The sequence below is a fragment of the Eleutherodactylus coqui genome, chromosome 7, assembly GCF_035609145.1.
Source record: "Eleutherodactylus coqui strain aEleCoq1 chromosome 7, aEleCoq1.hap1, whole genome shotgun sequence".
In the NCBI taxonomy this organism is placed as follows: domain Eukaryota; kingdom Metazoa; phylum Chordata; class Amphibia; order Anura; family Eleutherodactylidae; genus Eleutherodactylus; species Eleutherodactylus coqui.
This window is the reverse complement of record NC_089843.1, coordinates 79,824,417-79,841,290: the sequence shown is the minus strand read 5'-3', so window position 1 is coordinate 79,841,290 and position 16,874 is coordinate 79,824,417. Positions and strand designations below refer to the sequence as shown.

Below are 16,874 nucleotides of genomic sequence, written 5' to 3'. Positions count from 1 at the left end.
GCACTTTGATCTGACTATGGGAAGGGAAAGAGCACAGCATTAGCTATGGCTATACCATTTTTCCTGCTGGGGGACAGTTTAATTACCATTACCTTCTATATTTACCTAAATAAGCTACACACCATAAGAATATATTCAAGAGAATGAGCTGTGATCGCCTCTACATTGTGTTGAAGGGGTACATTGGAGGGTTATATTGTTAAACACGGTTGCATTTTAATAACACATAGAGTCTGCTTGTAGGTTACTGTCTTTGTTGCTTTGCAGAGGTAAATAATTAAGGGCGGGTTTTCCAAATCAAGGTGTGATGAAATGCATATGTGGAACTTCCTGTGTTCTTTCCAAACAGTGGAAAAGCAGAAGTATTACAGATAAGGGCTATATGAATCAAACATCTGTGAGTATGCGCACTGTATTATGTGTACTGTGTCTTAAGTGTGTGACTTGAAAATAGTTACTTTAGATTCAGCGACTTTGGAAGAGTAATTTTTATTTCATTACTGCTTATTTATTTGAAACGTTGCATATATTACTTTATATCTAATCTATCTGTACGATCCTCATTTAGAATGTGGTCCATGATTGGCAATGCCATCTAGTGTACATCTTGTGCTATGTGTGCGGTCCTTGAACAGCCATTCGAGGGGGCATACTGCTGTATGAAATGTGAGTGGGTTAAGCATTTGGAAGCCCAGATACTGGATCTAAATGAGTAGCTTGCAACACTGAGATCCATTGGCAACCTGGAAAGATGCTTGCTGACCACTGAGGAGGCACTGCCTGGGGTAGATGTGGGGGTACATGATAGTTCGGGAGGGGCAGAGGAAAGAGAACCAGGGAGGCTAGTCCTGAACTGGCATACCCAAACAAGTTTGTAAAGTTGGTGGATGAGAGGGAATGCTATTACAGGGCTAGCTCTGCTGCAACATCATATGGCCTCTGACCGCCGAGGGATATCTGCTCCAGTAAGAAGAGGAATAGGAGTGCAGGACAGGCTATACAAGTTCTGGTAGTGGGAGACTCAATTATAAGGGGCACAGATAGGGCAGTCTGCCACAAAGACCAGGATTGTCAAATGGTGTGTTGTCTTCCTGGTGCTCGAGTTCGGCACATCATGGATTGGGTTGACAAACTACTGGGAGGGGCTGACGAGAATCCAGTGGTCATGGTGCACATTGGCACCAATGACAAAGATAGAAGCGGGTGGAATGTCCTTAAACGGTTTCAGGGAACTAGGATGTAGGTTTAGGGTAAGGACCTCCAAATTAGTATTTCCTGAAATACTACCTGTACCTCATTTCCCTCCAGAAAGGACGTAGGAGATTGGGGAGGTAAATAAGTGGCTCAAGAGTTGGTGTAGGAAGGAGGCATTTGGGTTCCTGGAGTGCACACAACGTGCCATAAATTCCTCACATGGAAGAACAAGCAAGTAAATGGAACACAGGTTTCCTTCCTCTTTGGAACCCTGTTTGTTTAAGGGTGTATTCACACGGGCGAGATAGAGAGTCGCGCTCGACATTCTCAGGTGCAACTTGCATCGCACAGCGCAGAGACATTCGTGCAAGAAAGTACAACCCATCATTTGCCATGGGCGTATTTACATGGCTATTTTTCACGGAAAAGTTGCAGCATGCTTTATTTTTGTGCAAGTCTCGCACAAGAATAGGACATGCATATCTGAGGTCTCCCACACATCGCACAGGACACGGATGGAGTTGTCAGTGTGCTGTGTGATGCGAGTCACGCTTGGCAATGTCACTCTCAGAGATCATACCTGGACTGTGCTGCCTGCTAGAGTCTCACAGCACGCTGTCAAGTTTCATTGTCTATCTAGTGATATTTCAGGCTCTTTTCTCAAGAGTGCTGTCTGTCGGTTTCCTGCGTCCCAAGAGTGCTGTCTTTCACTTGTTTTGCCCCATAATATTGCCCAGTAGGCAGTCTGACTATGGTACACTCAGACCCCTCACTGCGCCCGTTACTCCTTCAATCATGGATCCATCAAACAAACGGATCCAGTGGGAGCTGTGCTTGTAGTTGCAGGCAAGGGTCCCATTGATTTCAATGAGAGCTGCGCTTGCAATTTACGAGCACCAGGCACTACACTGGGGTTGGAGCAGTGCTAGCGCTCTGACCCCGGTGTATTCTGGTAGGCATTACCTGGATAACGCCTTTAACTGGCTTAACTAACACTGATTATGGCTTGTAATGGGTTAACGGCAGAGAACCAGAGATAACAGGGAGCCTTTCGCCCATGAGATATATGTATAGCATTGGGGTTTTTATATTAACATAATTGTATGCAGTACCTACTATCAGTCTCTAGATGTCACTGTTTATAAATAGCAATAATATAACAACGCTGAAAACTTCCCAATGCAGTATTTAGTAACTATTCTTCAGCTCTGGGTGTACTTACTTCTAAAATGCTTGTGCAGCCCCATATACAGGGGATATCTGCTTTAGACTCACTGGACTCTCCTCCCGGATCCATCCTGAATGCAGCAGTCAGGCTTATCATTTTGCCCCACTGCTACACTGATGCCTCGACCCTGTGTTGGTCACTGTACGGGTTGCCTCTTTACTATAGCATACAATTTAGGGAGCTTTTTACAGAAGCAGAATATTTCCACATTACGCACCTAAACACGCAGATTAATCTTCGGCTGCGGATTTCTGCTTTGTAAACCCAATTTTTGCATGCAGATTTCGGTGCAGAATTTTCCATGTTTTTAGGTGTGTATTGCAAACCTATTGGGCTTGTGTTGAAGGTCCCTTACAGAGTTTTGATCTGTTGGGTTTCCGCTGCTGAGACCTCTATTGATCACTGCGGCACTCATCCGAGCACTGCGCTCCTTTGGCTGTCTTCATTGTTTGTCGGCTCCTTTTGGCTGCTGAAGACGGACACATGGAGGTCTACAGACATCTTCTATACATCCATCTTCAGCTGCCAAGAACAGCCAACTCAAAGACAGCCAAAGGGGCACATCGTCTAGGTAAGAATTCCTCTTGTTTTCAATCAGCGGGGATCTCAGCAGAAGGATCCCCACTGATTAAAACTTTTGACATGTTACTCTGACATATCAAAAGTTTCTAAAAAGTTGTTACTCTTTAAAGAGGTTATGCAGTTACTGGATAATAGAGATGAGCGAACGTACTCGGCCACGCCCGTTTTTCACTTGAGCACCGCGATTTTCGAGTACTTCTCTACTCGGGTGAAAAGATTCGGGGGGCGCCGTGGGTGAGTGGGGGGTTGCAGAGTGGAGTGGGGGGGAGTGTTAGAGAGAGAGAGCCCCCCCTGTTCCCCACTGCTACCCCCCGCTCCCCGGCGCCCCCCGAATCTTTGCACCCGAGTGGCCAGGTACTCGAAAATAGCGATGCTCGATCGAGTAATTACTCGAAACGAGTACGTTCGCTCATCTCTACTGGATAATCCTTTTTCAATAGGACACCCTATGTGAAAACAATAAAAGTGACATACTTAGCTCCATGCAGCCGCCAGGATTCAGCGCTGCAGTACCAGTGATTCTACATCACAGGAAATCAAATGATGGCTGCATCATCACTGACCGTTCTCCTGGCATTGGTGCCCATGTTCTGAGCGCCATGTTACCAGTAGTTCACGTGATTTCTTGTGGCACCATTTGTCACAACAATCACCAGGACTGCAGTGATTGTGATTCTGGATGAGCACAATGCGTTTCTGCTAGAGATGAGCGAGCATACTCGTCTGAGCTTGATGCTCCTTCGAGTATTAGGGTGCTCGAGATGCTCGTTACTCGAGACGGGCACCACGCGGTGCTCGTCTCGATTAAACGAGCAGTGACCATTGAATTCAATGGAGCCGGCAATACAGCCGGCTCCATTGAAAGCAATGGGCTGCCGGCTAGCGCGGGATGAATTTTCGGGAAGGGCTTAAAAATATAAGCCCTTACCAGAAAATCATCCTAAAATGTGTAAAAAGTAAAAAAAAATATATACTCACCTTGTCCCGGCAGAACGATGTTAGCCCATTGAATTCAATGGAGCCGGCAATACAGCCGGCTCCATTGAAAGCAATCGGCTGCCGGCGATCGCACAATGAATTTTCGGGAAGGGCTTAAATATATAAGCCCTTCCCTGCAATTCATCCAGAAATGTGTAAAAATAAAAAAAATATATATACTCACCTTGTCCTGGCAGACGGAGTTCAGCTGTGGCCAGCTGGCAGTCCTCCCGAACTGCTCTCTGTAGTATTCAGCAGCCGGGGATTTAAAATCCCCGCCTGCTGAATGAGCTGCCTCTGATTGGTCACAGCCTGACCAATCAGCCTGACCAATCAGAGGCAGATCTCACTCATGCTGCCTCTGATTGGCTCAGCGCAGCTCTCAGCTGAATGACAGCAGTTCAGCACCACAGTGCAGGGGACAGCAGGAGAAGACGAGGCTGAGTATCTATTTTTTTTTTGGTTTTTTAAATCACTTTTAATTCATTTCCAGGGAATGGCTTATATGTAAAGCCCTTCCCTGAAAAAGAATTCAGGTGTGCCAGCGGACCATTGTCTTCAATGGAGTCGCCGGCAGCAGCAGCGGCTCCATTGAAGAGAATGCCTGCATTTTTATTCTTTTTTACACTAAAATCTTTCTTTTTCAGGTAAGGGCTTATATTTTTAAGCCCTTCCCGAAAATTCATCCCGCGCTCGCCGGCAGTCCATTGCTTTCAATGGAGCCGGCTGTATTGCCGGCTCCATTGAATTCAATGGGCTAACATTGTTCTTCTCTGCCACAGCTGTTACAGCTGTGGCAGAGGAGAACGATCATTATGCTGACAGTGGGGGGGGGGGGTCTCACTCTTGCCACTATTGTGGCTTAATAGTGAGACCTCGGAGCCCGAAATGCAGCCCTGCATGTTGCTCCTCGCCTGCCCTATCCATTTCTGTGTTTTTTACATGACTTTGGTGATTTGCTAAGATTTTCACAAATGAAAACCTTAGCGGAGCACCAGTCATATACAAAAATGCTCGAGTCGTCCATTGATTTCAATGGGGTTCGTTACTCGAAACGAACTCTCGAGCATCACTGAAAGTTCGACTCGAGTAACGAGCACTTGAGTATTTTGGTGCTCGCTCATCTCTAGTTTCTGCCTAAAAACTGCATGGCCTTGCATCTATGTACTTGTACATGAAATGATCGCCAGTGCTTCCAATAGATTTCATGGATAAAGCTCTCCACATGAAAAAAAAATAGAAGTGGAGAGGAGCTGCTACTGTTAAAAAAAATGTAATTCTTTATTATATAAAAGGCATACAGCCCACAGGTCCGCGCTGAACGCGTTTCGGCTACAATAGCCTCTGTCAACAGCCCTGGTTCCAGCAACCCACAGTGGTATACCTGGATCCTGATAAAATTGGATCATGTCCTGTGAAATGATAAAAGCCTTCTTGCACAGAACTGTAATACCGTCCTGTGCATGGAGCCTCAGGCTGGGTTCCCATGCCCATATAAATGGACCTCACACATGGCCAAGTGAATGCAGCCCTTCGGTTCATGCATGCTGCGCTATTGCAGCTCAATTTTGTACAGCTGCCATACAGGTGATAGGGACTTCCACTATAGCTCAGAATGCCTCTTATTTCATGTATTCAGATACAGTTTGTTCTGTCCTTTTGTTCCTTCTAGAGGACAATATCTTCGTACACCCATCAGTACACAGACTGGCATACCGACTCTGTCAATAAACACGGATGTGCATAATGTTTTCTTCCACTTTGCAGGTACATCAGCTTTATAGGCCACTGCTGACTCAGAATGGAGTTCTTTAATCCGACCCTGCAAAGTCTACTCTTTGGCATCATTTTCTTCATACAATGGGAAGCTACGAATCAATGGAAGGGGCCGGGTACAACCCCCAACTTGGAGAATATTGTAATTGGCAGGTGTTATGACTACACTGCAACAGTGAATCCCTCTGTGGGGTAAGTGTCTTGGTCTACAACAATCAGTGTTGGTACAGTGTCCCGTAAGGTGACCCCGGACACAGGACATATGTTGAGGAGCTGGGAGGGTAAGATGCTGGCTTGTCACGGCGGCAACTACCACGCTCCTTCCCAGAGGGATGCGCACAGCCTCGGCCAGAGCAGCGGTGGGCCTCTTCCGGACACCCCTAGGAGAGGGATGCCCAATAAACGGTAGAAGAGGGATAGTAGTTGTCACGGGTGACGCCACCATTCCGTCAGACACCAGCGGAGAATAAAGGAGCCACAGACAGATATAACGTCCCTTAGGTCCCTGGGAACGGTCAGGGCCTAGCAAAACTTTACTTCAATATAACTCCAACAATACAAGGCAAAGTAGACAATATTCCAAGTGCAGGCATTTAGACAGACTTGATTAGGAGTACCTCCACCTAGCGGTCCTAGACTTCAGGATGCTTGGACGTGAACAATTGAAAAAGAGTACCTCCACTCGGCGGTAACAGACTTCAGGACGCTCGGGTGTGTGACTTAAAGACGAGTACCTCTGCACTGGGCCTTGGGAAGAACACTCTCACGGTTTGCTCATGCTCTCCCTTTCTTTGGGGGCTCACTCCTCTCTCATGCTTGAACAGTCAATCCAGGGAACCTCTCCTCCTCTTCCATTCTTCACTGCATAAGGGTTAAAGGTACCCTCCTGCAGCCGGAACTCTTGATCAGGAACCCAGAAGACATAGAACTCCTTTTCCGCTCTCAAGCACTCACATTTATAGCCTCACTCATACCACGTGACAGGACATAGATTGATACATTTTCAGACAGTCTCCAGGCTTTGCAAACACTTGACTGCTCACTTGCTGCAGCTATGTAATGCATATAACAGAATGACAAGACTCCTTTGCACAGCGCATCTACATAAGACATGACATGTATGACATTATGGAGGGGGCCAGGAAATCATGTACTGGACCACTACATTGGCTCTGGTCAGGGTTAACCTATTAGGTATGTTCTAGTGGGATTAGATTCCCAGTTGGCTAATTGCAATGCCACCCAGTATGTAGCGGTCAGCAGCGCAACACCAAATCGCAAAGGGTACACATGGTCAAGTAGACTTCTTTACACAGAGAGTGGAAAGACCGACGCACTCCAGGTTGAGAATAAATGTGAGTCTTCTCTTCACCGCAGTTCTTCCTATTTAAGTAGCCATAAGCCAGTTATACATTGGAGATGGCCAAGCTTGTTTGCCAGGTGTACATGCTTACTTCAACAGGAGAGGGAAATAGAGGTCAGTGTACCTTTTCAGGAGTGTATGGTCAGTTTCATAGATAATTGGGCATAGGGTAAGATATATCTGCACTTTTTACCTGAATGTTTATACTTATCAGTAGTAATACTTTCACACATTGCCCTGATAATACTGCCATATAATGCCTAACCGACACCTCCAAATAATGCTGCTATATATTGCTCCCCTAACATTGCTGTATACTTCCCAGTCACTATAGTCATTCATTGCACAAATGAAACTGTTATTTGGTATTCAGATACCTAAATAGTAAAGGGATTAATGGTTCTTGGTGGTCTTGGCCAGTAAAGGGATTAATAGTAAAGTCTTGGGTTGATCCAATAAATGTTGGCCCTTGGCATCTGTCTTCTTAAGACTATCTCTGTGGAAACAGAGGTGGGGTATGATGAACTTAAAGAAAAGCTAAATTTTACTTAAAGGGAACATGTCAGTACCTTTGAGCGCCATAAGCTACATCATGGGGCTTAATGCTGAGGGAACGGGTGCTCAGGGAGCTGTGACTCATACTCTCCCCCATTCTGCACCCCCGAGAAATCATTGTGTGCACACAGTGCGGCTCTTTTAAGAAGGCTCTGTGTCTGCTCTCCCATAGAGATTAATGAAGGAGGCGAACACACATAGGCATCTGAAAAGAGTCATGCTTTGTGCACACACTGATTTCTCGGGGCTACACTGCTAGAATGGGGGACATGATAAGTATGAGACACAGATCCCAGACTTATGGCCCATTTACACGCGAAGACAATCTTTCAAACGATTGAAAGATTGACAGTTTTAGCGATCATTTTGCATAAATTGTTAATGGACGCTATTGTTCATTAACGCTTTATTAGCTTCATTTGCGTGTAAAAGGGTCTCCGGGAGCTATTTGCAGAGCACAGCATGTGGTCTGAGCTCTGCACACAGCTCCATTGTTTTTGCACAGGCTGTTGGCTGAATATAATGTTATCTCTGACTCCTGTGCAGGACACAGCGTGCGGTTTTATTATCTTCTCTCCGGCTGAACAATGGTTTTTAAGCTCACCTTAAAATCATTGTTCAGCTGAAGAGTGAAGGATGGCAGCATTTACACGCAACAATTATTGCTCATCTGCGTTCGTTTGACCGAATTTTGAGCAATAATCATTGTGTGTAAATGAGCCTTTACTGTTCCCTCACCTTTGAGCCCCATAATATACGTTTATGGGGCTCAAAGGTGCTGACACTTCCAGTATGGGTACTGTATGTATAGAGTACAAATAACGCACATTTATCGTTACTGCAGGAAGAAGAACTGTTCGGCTATATGGGAAGCTTTTAAAAGTGCTTTTTTCAGCAAGGACCCATGTTCCATATTCCCATCTGATTTTGAGCGCTACATCAACCTGACACTCCATGACATCCCCATAAACCAGGTTCTGTATCAAATGTATTATCTATGTAACATGTTAAAGGGAACCTACCAGGTCCTCTGAGTGCCATAAACTATATTTATGAACTCATAGAAAGTGGCCTCTGATATTAGGGGTAGCCATTTTTATATACTTGCCTGCCTCCCTGTTCCTTCTTTGTCTGCCTGGGAAGCCGGCGCTCGGTCCATGCTTCGGACCCACCTCTGTATACAATGGGATTTTTAGGAAGGTTTAACACCAGAAAACTGGTATATAAAAGTCCCCAAATTTAATGCAAGGGCCATTTGCACACACATTTTGCAACTTTTCAGCCTTCTGCACTTGCGTTGCCAGTTTCGGGGAAAGTGGGCGTGGCTTGTCAGGAGGGGGCATGGGAGCCTGAACTGACAGATTATGTATAATTTACACCAGAAACTGTCATGATTTATGCCAGAAATGTATGCCCAGTCAGGACCGAGCCTGTACTGTGAATGTGCAAAGAGCTGTAAGGGATGCACTTAAAGGGGTTGTCTCGCGGCAGCAAGTGGGGTTATACACTTCTGTATGGCCATATTAATACACTTTGTAATATACATCGTGCATTAAATATGAGCCATACAGAAGTTATTCACTTACCTGCTCCGTTGCTAGCGTCCCCGTCTCCATGGATCTGTCTAATTCCGATGTCTTCTTGCTTTTTTAGACGCGCTTGCGCTGTGCGGTCTTCTGCCCTTCTCCTAGGTCCAGGCACGAGCGGCGTTTTGGCTCCGCCCCTTCTACGCGTCATCACGTAGCTCCGCCCCGTCACGTCTGCCGATCCCAGCCAATCAGGAGGCTGGAATCGGGAATGGACCGCACAGAGCCCACGGTGCACCATGGGAGAAGACCTGCGGTGCATCGTGGGTGAAGATCCCGGCGGCCATCTTGGTGAAGGAAGAAGAAGGAAGACGTCGCAGAGCGGGGATTCGGGTAAGTAATAAAAACTTTTTTTTTTTACCACAACCTTTGGGGTTGTCCTGCGCCGAACGGGGGGCCTATGGAAAAAAAACCCCGTTTCGGCGCGAGACAACCCCTTTATAGAGATGAGCGAGCATACTCGTCCGAGCTTGATGCTCGTTCGAGTATTAGGGTGCTCGAGATGCTCGTTACTCGAGACGAGCACCACGCGGTACTCGTCTCGATTAAACGAGCACTGACCATTGAATTCAATGGAGCCGGCAATACAGCCAGCTCCATTGAAAGTAATGGCCTGCCGGTAAGCGCGGGATGAATTGTCGGGAAGGGCTTAAATATATAAGCCCTTCCCTGCAATTCATCCAGAAATGTGTAAAAATTAAAAAAAAATATACTGACCTTGTCCCGGCAGAACGATGTTAGCCCATTGAATTCAATGGAGCCGGCAATATAGCCGGCTCCATTAAAAGCAATGGGCTGCCGGCGATTGCGGGATGAATTGTCGGGAAGGGGTTAAATATATAAGCCCTTCCCTGCAATTCATCCAGAAATGTGTAAAAAAAAATATATATATATTATCACCTGGTCCCGGCAGACGGAGTTCAGCGCGGCCAGCGGCAGTCCTCCTGAACTGCTCTGAACAGCTGTGAGTAGTATTCAGCAGCCGGGGATTTAAAATCCCCGCCTGCTGAATGAGCTGCCTCTAATTGGTCACAGCCTGACCAATCAGAGGCAGATTCCACTCACACACCCATTCATGAATTTATGAATGGGTGTGTGACTGCTGCCTCTGATTGGCTCAGCGAGACCAATCAGATGAGAGGCAGCAGTCACACACCCATTCATAAATTCATGAATGGGTGTGTGAGTGGAATCTGCCCCTGATTGGTCAGGCTGTGACCAATTAGAGGCAGCTCATTCAGCAGGCGGGGATTTTAAATCCCCGGCTGCTGAATACTACTCACAGCTGTTCAGAGCAGTTGAGGAGGACTGCCGCTGGCTGCGCTGAACTCCGTCTGCCGGGACCAGGTGAGTATATATATATTTTTTATTTTTACACATTTCTGGATGAATTGCAGGGAAGGGCTTATATATTTAAGCCCTTCCCGACAATTCATCCCGCGATCGCCGGCAGCCCATTGCTTTCAATGGAGCCAGCTGTATTGCCGGCTCCATTGAATTCAATGGGCTAACATCGTCCTTCTCTGCCACAGCTGTTACAGCTGTGGCAGAGGAGGACGAACCTTATGCTGACAGTGGGGGGGGGGGGGTCTCACTCTTGCCACTATTGTGGCTTAATAGTGGGACCTGGGAACTTGAGATGCAGCCCAACATGTAGCCCCTCGCCTGCCCTATCCGTTTCTGTGTCGTTCCCATCACTTTCTTGAATTTCCCAGATTTTCACAAATGAAAACCTTAGCGAGCATCAGCGATATACAAAAATGCTCGAGTCGCCCATTGACTTCAATGGGGTTCGTTACTCGAAACGAACTCTCGAGCATCACTGAAAGTTCGACTCGAGTAACGAGCACCCGAGCATTTTGGTGCTCGCTCATCTCTACAAGAGGCGTGTGCAACATATTGAGAATAAGAAGTCCCAGTGTTTGTATCAGTGGTACATGACTATATGAGGTACAGATGGGGTGCCAGATAAACATAAAGCCATGTTACCTCATGTCTGCAAGTATTTCAACATGTCTACCTGATATACATCAAGGTGCATCCATCAGTGGTTAAAACGGGGAATCGTTTTAGGCTGCGCTCCCACATAGAGGTACCGGTTTGTGGCGGAGACTCTGCTCAGCCATGGCCACCAACGGAAGCGCGATCTAGCCTAAAAGGTTGCAGGTATTGGCATCTTTGCAGAGTCTCGGCAACAAGCCAATACCTGTATGCGAGAACGCAGCCTTCACCGTTATAAAGAAAATAAGCAAATAGTGCTGCCGTGGGGATATAACCCCTTTTTCTAAATGAGGACCACTTGTAATCAAGCAACACAGCTTGAGAAGCTGAAAGGCCTTGTAATCAGCTGTGATTGCCAGGGGAAGATGTGGGCAGCTATGTATTTCTCCTGCAGTGGCCACTGCTGGAAAAATATGGTATTGCACAGTGCTCATTGAAATGAATGGAATACCATATGATACACGGTCACGCTGTCCTCCAGACCAGGAAGTGAGAAATACAAAGCAATATAGTATTTAGTTATATAGTATACAGTAACATAATTATATTTCTATTACATATTTGTCTGCAGTCACTTTTCTGGGAAAACAACAAAGAATTAGTGCGCAGATTATCAGACCGTGGAAACCGCTACATGTCTCTAGGTGACACTTTAATGGGGTGGCTGGCGGATGATTTGTACTTCTGTGGATCAAGCACTGATTCAGGTTAGATGACCACTAAGGTAGAATATATATATAATTACCTTTCCATATGCTTTTTTTTGTTGAAGAGGAAAACATAGGAGGCTACACGAATCCATTCCACAAAATAAAAAAGTCAAACGTTTACATGTTTTTACTACGCTTACGTCATTCTAGCCTATGGGTACGTGAAGCTATATGTTTTTAAACTTTTTTGTATGAAAATACTAGAGATGAGCAAGTATACTCGCTAAGGCTAACTACTCGAGCGAGTAGTGCCTTAGCCAAGTATCCTCCCGCTCGTCTCTAAAGATTCGGCTGCCGGCGGGGGGCGGGGAGAGCGGGAAGGAACGGAGGGGAGATCTCTCTCTCCCTCTCTCCCCCCCGCTCCACCCTGCTCACCGCCGCAACTCACCTGTCACCCGCGCTGGCAGCCGAATCTTTAGAGATGAGCGGGGAGATACTCGGCTAAGGCACTACTCGCTCGAGTAGTTAGCCTTAGCGAGTATACTCGCTCATCTCTAAAAAATACAAATATTATTCATGGATGCTGAAATCCTAGTGTGAATGGCCCCTAAGATTTATTCGCGGAAACTGAAATACTTCTCTAATAGAACTATTCATTGAATGTTCAGCAAATGTATAGTCCTAATTTGATTCAAATGTTATTGACTGTCTCCAATGACAACTAACAGAATTAGGAACATAGCTCTATAGTGTAATAATATTACATAGTAACATAGCGTGTAAGGCTGCCTGTCCATGGGTGATGATGCGCAGGCCATAAATCGCCCGTGGGTCACGCTCTGTAAAGCTTTCCATAGCGTTGCTATGGAAAGCGCAGTGCCGGTGTCCACTAGTGGAGGATCATAGCAATTCTCCACTCGCGGGATTTAAATCGCAGCATGCTGCGATTGCTGCGATTCTCCGCGGGGAACCTTTTGCTAGATAGGCTCATTGCTGAGACCTGTCAGCGCTCCCCTCTCCTCCCAACTGGTGGAATAGCGCTAGTGATGTTCCGTCTCGGCTGTGGACAGGGGGCCAAAGGCTGAAAAAAGACATATTATCCCACAATGGTTATCCAGAGGAAGGCAAAAAAAACCCTCAATAACGTAGGAGACAATTTTCCCGATTTCAGATTTAAAAAATTCCTTCCAGACTCCAAGTCTGGCAATTGGAATAACTCAATCAGAAAAAAATCATGTAAAGCAATCTATTTGCTTAGTTACTCAACTTTTTAAGTGGATTAGTTGAACCCTGCTTTGGGTCGAACTTATAGTTCAGTTTGGAGTGAAGCTAAGCCTCAGGGAGTTTGTCCCTGCCACACCCACTAAAAGATAAAGATGGTGGTGGTCCTTCTGTGGCTCAGCAGTTTGCGCATGTAGGTTCAGATCTGACCAATGACAACATCTGCATAGAGTTTGCACGTTCTTTCTGTGTTTCATAATAATCAACCTTTATTATAAACAGCACATGCATATCGTGCAGAACTTTACATCACTTATTGTTTTCTGTCCCCATTAGAGGAAACTAGAGATGAGCGAGTATACTCACTAAGACACATTACTGGAGCGAGTAGTGCCTTAGCCGAGTATTTCCCCGCTCGTCTCTAAAGATTCGGGGGGCGGGGAGTGGCGGGGAGGAACGGAGGGGAGATCTCTCTCTCCCTCTCTCCCCCCCGCTTCCCGCCGCAACTCACCTGTCACCCGCGCCGCCCCCGAATCTTTAGAGACGAGCGGGGAGATACTCGGCTAAGGCACTACTCGCTCGAGTAATGTGCCTTAGCGAATATACTCGCTCATCTCTAGAGGAAACCCACATAAATACAGGGAGGACATACAAACTCCATGCTGATGTTGTTCTTGATTAGATTTGAACCCAGGACTCCAGCACTGCAAGGCAACAGTGCTAGCTGCTGAGCCATATAAAAACCACCATCACCACTGATGTTATACACCACTTTTTACGGATATTGGCGAAGTTCCTGTTCAGTTCAAACTAATTCGGACTTAACCGAACTTTGCCGAAATTCGGTGAACTGACCGAGCTGACCTTTTCAAAAGTTCACTCAACACTGGTCCTTATTAAGAGACAATACACAATAATGATAGTAAGAGGACAGTACATTGCATTGACCTAGCAACGGTCACATAGAAAAGGGTGATTTGTCTGATAAGAAGAATCAGCAAAATTTAAAGGGATTTTCGAAGATATTGATGACCTATCCTTAGGAAAGGCCGATAGGTAATCAATATCAGATTGGAAGGAACCCCAACGGTCAGCTGTGTGAAGTGGCTGGCTGCTCACTTTTTACCAGGCATAGCCGTGGCACATTTTATAGTACTGGAGCCTCGTGTAACAGTTTAATCTCATTCACCTGAATGGGACGGAGCTGCTTTCAGGCTATGTCACCGATGAATGTGACGTCACAAGCCTAGGAAAAGGCTGCAGCATTCACTGACTGCAAGGCCTCTTCAATCAACTGATCATTAGGGGGTTCTGGGTGGCCGTTGCCCAGTCTGATATTGATGACCTATGCTGAGGGTAAGTCATCAGTCTCTTAGACCCAGAAAACCCCTTTAAGGGTATGGAGCCAGAGAATCCCACCGAAGAATATTTATTGCAAGCTGATTCTTCCGAGCAAACAACCCCGTAGATGGGTTGAAAGGGGGCTTGGTCCAATGGCATCGATAACATTTAGTCTAGCTTTAAACTGTCACACTTATGGCAAGAGTTGCAGTCATGTTGGTTCTCAGACAGCTTAAAATGTAACGGTATGTTCCAGAATTTTTTAACATGTCATAAACACATGTCAAAAGTTTTTATTGGGGTCCAAGTGCTGAGCCCCCCTCGATTGCTAGAACAAAGTAGCAAAAGCATTCATTCGAGTGCTGTCTCTGCTCAGTAGCCAAAGACAAGCTACTAGATATGGATGCCACTTGTCAAAACCACTTGGCAAGACTATCACAGGTCAAAAAGTTTTTGAAAGTACAGTTGTACTTTAAGGATTTAGCCTTCTGCTGGAGGATTTCTCAATGTATACCTTTGACGGAAGACTCTGATGTATGCCACTGTACAGGGATAGAGTGATATACATCACCCATAGACCCTCGTGCTTAAACAAACGTATACATGCATAGATATTTTGGAACAGGCCTCTGTATAGAAAATGGCAGTTGGCTACAATTTTATACATGCTTGAAGAAAAAGGTTACTGATCTATTCTAGACCAACAGAGGCTCTGTTAGTATGGGTTCAGTAGAGCCCTATGGATGAACATAGGGCTCAAACATCATGTGACCATGCCTAAGAAGCAGCTAAGTAGAAGACAACTCAAAGACTTTTACTTATTGCTCAGAAGACAAGCCATGGTATCAGAATAATAGGGTCTCTCATCGTACCGCAGGTGTATAATATGTATAATGTCTCTGGCTTTAGGATTCAACTACAATTCTTGTCCTATTATGTCAGAGTGTGAACATAATGCTCAAGAGTCTTTCTGGAGGTTGGCTTCTGTTACGGTAAGTTGCCCCCGTTGATAATTATTGATGCCTCAGAGGTAACAACCTTCTAAGATACACCAAGCCTCTGTTATTCCTCTTGGAAATACTGTATATGAGTAAATTGACAATTGGATGTTACCATTCCCTTTGCCAATCGGGTGTCCCTTACACCGCCTGACGCCGTCAACTCTGATTGGACAGTGCAATATACAATAGTAGGCTGCGCAGCATAATTCCCAGAAGGATAAGGCATTGAGTTCACAGCATGCTGTCCACACACCCAACACTGGGCTCACATGCAAGGAAGGAGCTCGGCTCTTTAAGAGAAATGCATTAAAAATTAAAAAGAGCTCAATAAAATGCAAACATCCCAAAACAGCCAAGTAACCACATAAAAAGTGCCGCAGGACCCTTGTGGCGTATAAATGTGCTACCACACTAAAATAACAGGTTATAAATGTGTAATGAAGCTGAGATATTTATTTAACAGCACACATGTGGTCCTGCCAGCGCCAAGATATACAGAACTGTGCAAAAGTTTTAGGCAGGTGTGAAAAAAACTGCTGGAAAGAAAGAATGCTTTCAAAAATAGACGTGTTAATAGTTTATTTTTTGTCAATTAACAAAACACAAAGTGAATGAACAAAAGAGAAATTTAAATCAATATTTGGTGAGACCACTCTTTGCCTTCAAAACAGCATCACTTCCTCTAGGTACACTTGCATACAGTTTTTGAAGGAACTAAGGGCTTATTCACATGGACGTATATCGGCCGGGTTTTTACGGCCAATATACGCTACCACCTGAGCTGTCTTCCCCTGGCCCTGCCCCTCGCCGGCTCTCTGCCTCTCATCCCCTCCAGCAGTTTGCAATGGGAGAGGGCGGGGGCGGAGCTAAGCTCCCACCCCTTGTCTGCAGCCAGCAATGGGAGGGGACGGGACGAGGTGGAGCTTAGCTCTGCCCCACCCTGCTCCCTCCTATTGCAAACAACCGGAGGAGAGGAGAGAAGCAGAGAGCCGGCTAGGGGGAGGGAAAGGGAAAGACAGCTCAGGTGGTAACATATATGGGCCGGCCGTAAAAAGCGGCGGCCGATATACACTCATGGCTTATTCACATTGACGTATATCAGCTGGGTTTTCACACCCGGCCGATATACGCTGTCCCTCTCTGCAAGGGGAGAAGGCGGGGTGGGGCGGAAGCTAGTGTGCTGAGCTCCTGCCCCCTCTCCACTGTTTGCAATGGGAGGGGTGGGATGGGGCAGAGCTTAGCCCCATCCCGTCCCTCTCATTGCAAACAGTGGCAAGGGGAGGGAGCTAGTGTACCTCCTCCCCTTGCAGAGAGGGGCAGCGTATATTGGCCAGGTGTGACAACTCAGCCGATATATGTCCATGTGAATTAGCCCATTGGCTGAATGTTTGCAGTTGT

The 16,874-nt window shown here is 46.1% G+C and overlaps 1 protein-coding gene across 1 annotated transcript in view; it reads left to right on the top strand.

The window, feature by feature from the left end:
- Window positions 1-330: 330 nt before the first annotated feature.
- Window positions 331-16,874, top strand: part of LOC136572568 (ADP-ribosyl cyclase/cyclic ADP-ribose hydrolase 2-like) — a 31,247-nt gene continuing 14,703 nt past the window's right edge. Inside the window, exons 1-5 of the mRNA XM_066573259.1 lie at window positions 331-397; window positions 5,750-5,950; window positions 8,521-8,650; window positions 11,835-11,970; window positions 15,385-15,467. Of these exons, the coding sequence (XP_066429356.1) occupies window positions 5,784-5,950; window positions 8,521-8,650; window positions 11,835-11,970; window positions 15,385-15,467 (516 nt within the window). The 5' untranslated portion in view covers window positions 331-397; window positions 5,750-5,783. The remainder of the gene's footprint in view (window positions 398-5,749; window positions 5,951-8,520; window positions 8,651-11,834; window positions 11,971-15,384; window positions 15,468-16,874) is intronic.